The 2,947-nt window shown below is 36.7% G+C and overlaps 1 protein-coding gene across 1 annotated transcript; it reads left to right on the plus strand.

Moving 5' to 3' along the window:
* LOC113162168 lies at window positions 1-2,947 on the plus strand. Its single transcript, XM_026360198.1, has 6 exons — window positions 1-89; window positions 308-625; window positions 798-1,118; window positions 1,937-2,035; window positions 2,448-2,527; window positions 2,738-2,947. The coding sequence occupies exons 1-6, from the start codon at window positions 59-61 to the stop codon at window positions 2,813-2,815; spliced, it is 927 nt and encodes a 308-aa protein (XP_026215983.1). The 5' UTR covers window positions 1-58; the 3' UTR covers window positions 2,816-2,947.

A 2,947-nucleotide genomic window follows, 5' to 3' on the forward strand; every position in this document is an offset into this window, starting at 1 on the left:
TCCAGCAGGACACCTACACCTGCAAACACGACTGGACTCTCCTCACCAAGCTGAACAAATGAAGTTCTTCTTCCTCATGGTTTTCATCGGTAACTGGAGAATTATTATTTACTGTATGAGTGGTTCTTAATCTACAGTTACTTTTATTTTCTCAATATTTAGTGAGGGCTAAAGAAAGGAATCATTTCAGTCTAATCACAAACAGTGGTATAACAATGTACAATGTAAAACTTCTCTTTTCAAAAACAACATAAAACCGTAACTTCGATAAAGCCATGTCGTACTGATACCTTTTTGCCTATTTCAGGTTTGGCCTTTTCTGATCAAACACAACTGAGGAAGCAGGTTGGAGATACAGTGACCTTACATGTTAAAACATTGCAATATGTTAAGAATTATGTTTGGACCTTTGAGCAGCATCATAATGTTACACCAGTTATCATCGTCAGCAATGGAAAAGTCACTAATCTCAGTGAGGCCAGATTTGGAAACAGGCTATGCCTACATGAACAAACTGGATCCATCACCATCTCTGAACTCTCCATCAATGACAGTGGAATATTTCGGACTCAGTTGAAAACAGGAACAGGAGTTCAGAATCAGACATTCATCCTCACTGTCAGTGGTGAGTTAGGGCCTTGAATAATATTCTTATAATGAATTTGTTAAATTAAATCTTCCTACACCTGTTTTTGAAGGTCTGTGCTTGAGCGAAACATTAAATTAAACCGACATTTTGTGATTTAATAATTATTGAATGTTCCTATTGATTGTTTCTGATCTTTCTGTAATTTCAGATGGTTCTGATGTTTATCCAGTTCAGTCAGTTTATGCTCTGGAGGGGGACAATGTCACGCTGAAAACTAAAGAAGAACTACCTAAACTACATAATGTCACATGGCTGCAGGGAAAACATTGTGATGGGAAGCTGTTAGCTCAGCGAGAGAAAAATGTCACCTTTATCAATTACGGCTTCAAAGGTGTTGTTCAGCTGAACCCACACACTGGATCCCTCACCTTCATCAGAGCGACCAAACGCTTTACTGGGTTTTACTGTGTCAAGTTACAGCTGGGTAAAGACCCACACATAATAAAACGATATTGGCTGATTGTCTATGGTAAGTGTTCTGTGTGGTAAGTTAGACTAAACATGTTAGTCTTCCACATTTACAGAGGTCATATTATGCCCCTTTTGGCATAATGCTTTTTGCATAATAAGTACATTTTCATGCTGGAAAAAAAATGTGTAAATTATGGTGAGAAGCAAGTTTGAAAATGTGTGAACAGACCCTCTTAAAGTTGGAGCCTCCAACTCCACACTTTTTTGCAGATGCGTCTGTAACGTTTAAGAACACAGACAAGTGGATATGTTACAAAGACAAAGCAGTAAAATCTTAGCAGAAGAAATAGCTGAGCTGCATTAAGTTATAAAGGTGTCAAACGTTTCACACAATGTCTCCAGGATCTCCTGCTCTGGAGTCTTAGAGATTTACATTTTAGTCATTTAGCAGACACTTTTATCCAAAGCAACTGACAAGGGTAGGCAGGATAAGCTTGAGGAGGTCTTGCCCAAGGACCCCTACTGGAGGTAGACCACAGCTGGGATTTGAACCCCAGTCTCCCACATAGAAGGGAGTGATGTTACCACCACACTAACCAGCCGCCTTAGAGATGCTAACGCTAGCCACATTATTCATATTACGCCCGGTTCAAAATTAGTATCTGGTAAAAAAAAAAGTTACCTGCTGTCTCCCTCTCATCTTTCCACTCACTCCAAGTAAATTTAGCAGTCTCTTTCACCCATACATACTTCCATTACATACATTAAATGTTCCAGAGAAATACTAATGCATGTAAAAACTAAAATGCATTTTCTGGTATTTGTGCAATATTAATATTTCTGAAAGAAATCTTTTTTTATTATTATTATTCACAGATCCACAATCTGGGAAATTGATCATTCCTGTGGGAGTAGTAGTTGTGCTGATCCTGCTCATATATTACTGCAAGAAACCAAACAACAAACTAAGAGGGCGTATGTGAACACAATGTATTTCTGTTTACTATTTTACTATAGTACATACAGTACTTCTATATACTATATGTACTATAGTAACAAAGTGTAACTAATGTTTTATAGTGACAAAGCTGTGTCCTAAAAACAACCTGGTTGTATTTAAGGAAAGGTGGTGGCTTTGTTTTCATGCTTACATTATAGTAAATATTATAGTACTGTATGTGAAAATGTGGCCTCACTTTGCATTAAACACACAGAAATGGGCCATAAACATGTTCAAATGGAGCTTTTGCTGAAACATGACCACTAAAGGTTTCTCGCCCAATAATAGATATTAACCATAGCTATGGGTCCCCTAGGACCATAATTTAATGAAAGGAGAGTATCACTTGATGTTTTCTTTATTTGTAACCTTTTATCTTTAATGTAGATTATTTTAGTACAAGTGAACAAGAGACACAGGATGAGACGCAGCAGAACATGTCATTCAAGAACCCCCATGTCTCAGAGGTATTTAAGCCAACAACTGTTTAAAAATGTCAAATATATGGATAAAAACAAGGAGCTATATTGTATTTTAAATGTTATTTTTATTTAATCTAATAAACATTTGCATTAAATATTAATAAAAGGGACAGTCACTGAAGTATTTTGAACCTTTTGGACTTTAAACCTGAAGAATTAAATGTAGATGTATAAAGTCACATTTTTTTCTCCTAGGGCAGTGATCAAACTGAGGAACATCAAGGCCTACTGACAAACTCTACACAGACCCTTTATCACAGTGTAGATGGATGAAGTGCTGGAGGCCTGCTCCACCCTTGTGTATAAGCAGTGTACGTGTGTGTCAAAGTTGCACCACACATTGTGTCACATTAATTCTTATATGTATATATAGAATGTATATGTCATTTGAATAAATTTTAAGAT

The sequence above is a fragment of the Anabas testudineus genome, chromosome 1 (genome assembly GCF_900324465.2).
Source record: "Anabas testudineus chromosome 1, fAnaTes1.2, whole genome shotgun sequence".
NCBI lineage: Eukaryota > Metazoa > Chordata > Actinopteri > Anabantiformes > Anabantidae > Anabas > Anabas testudineus.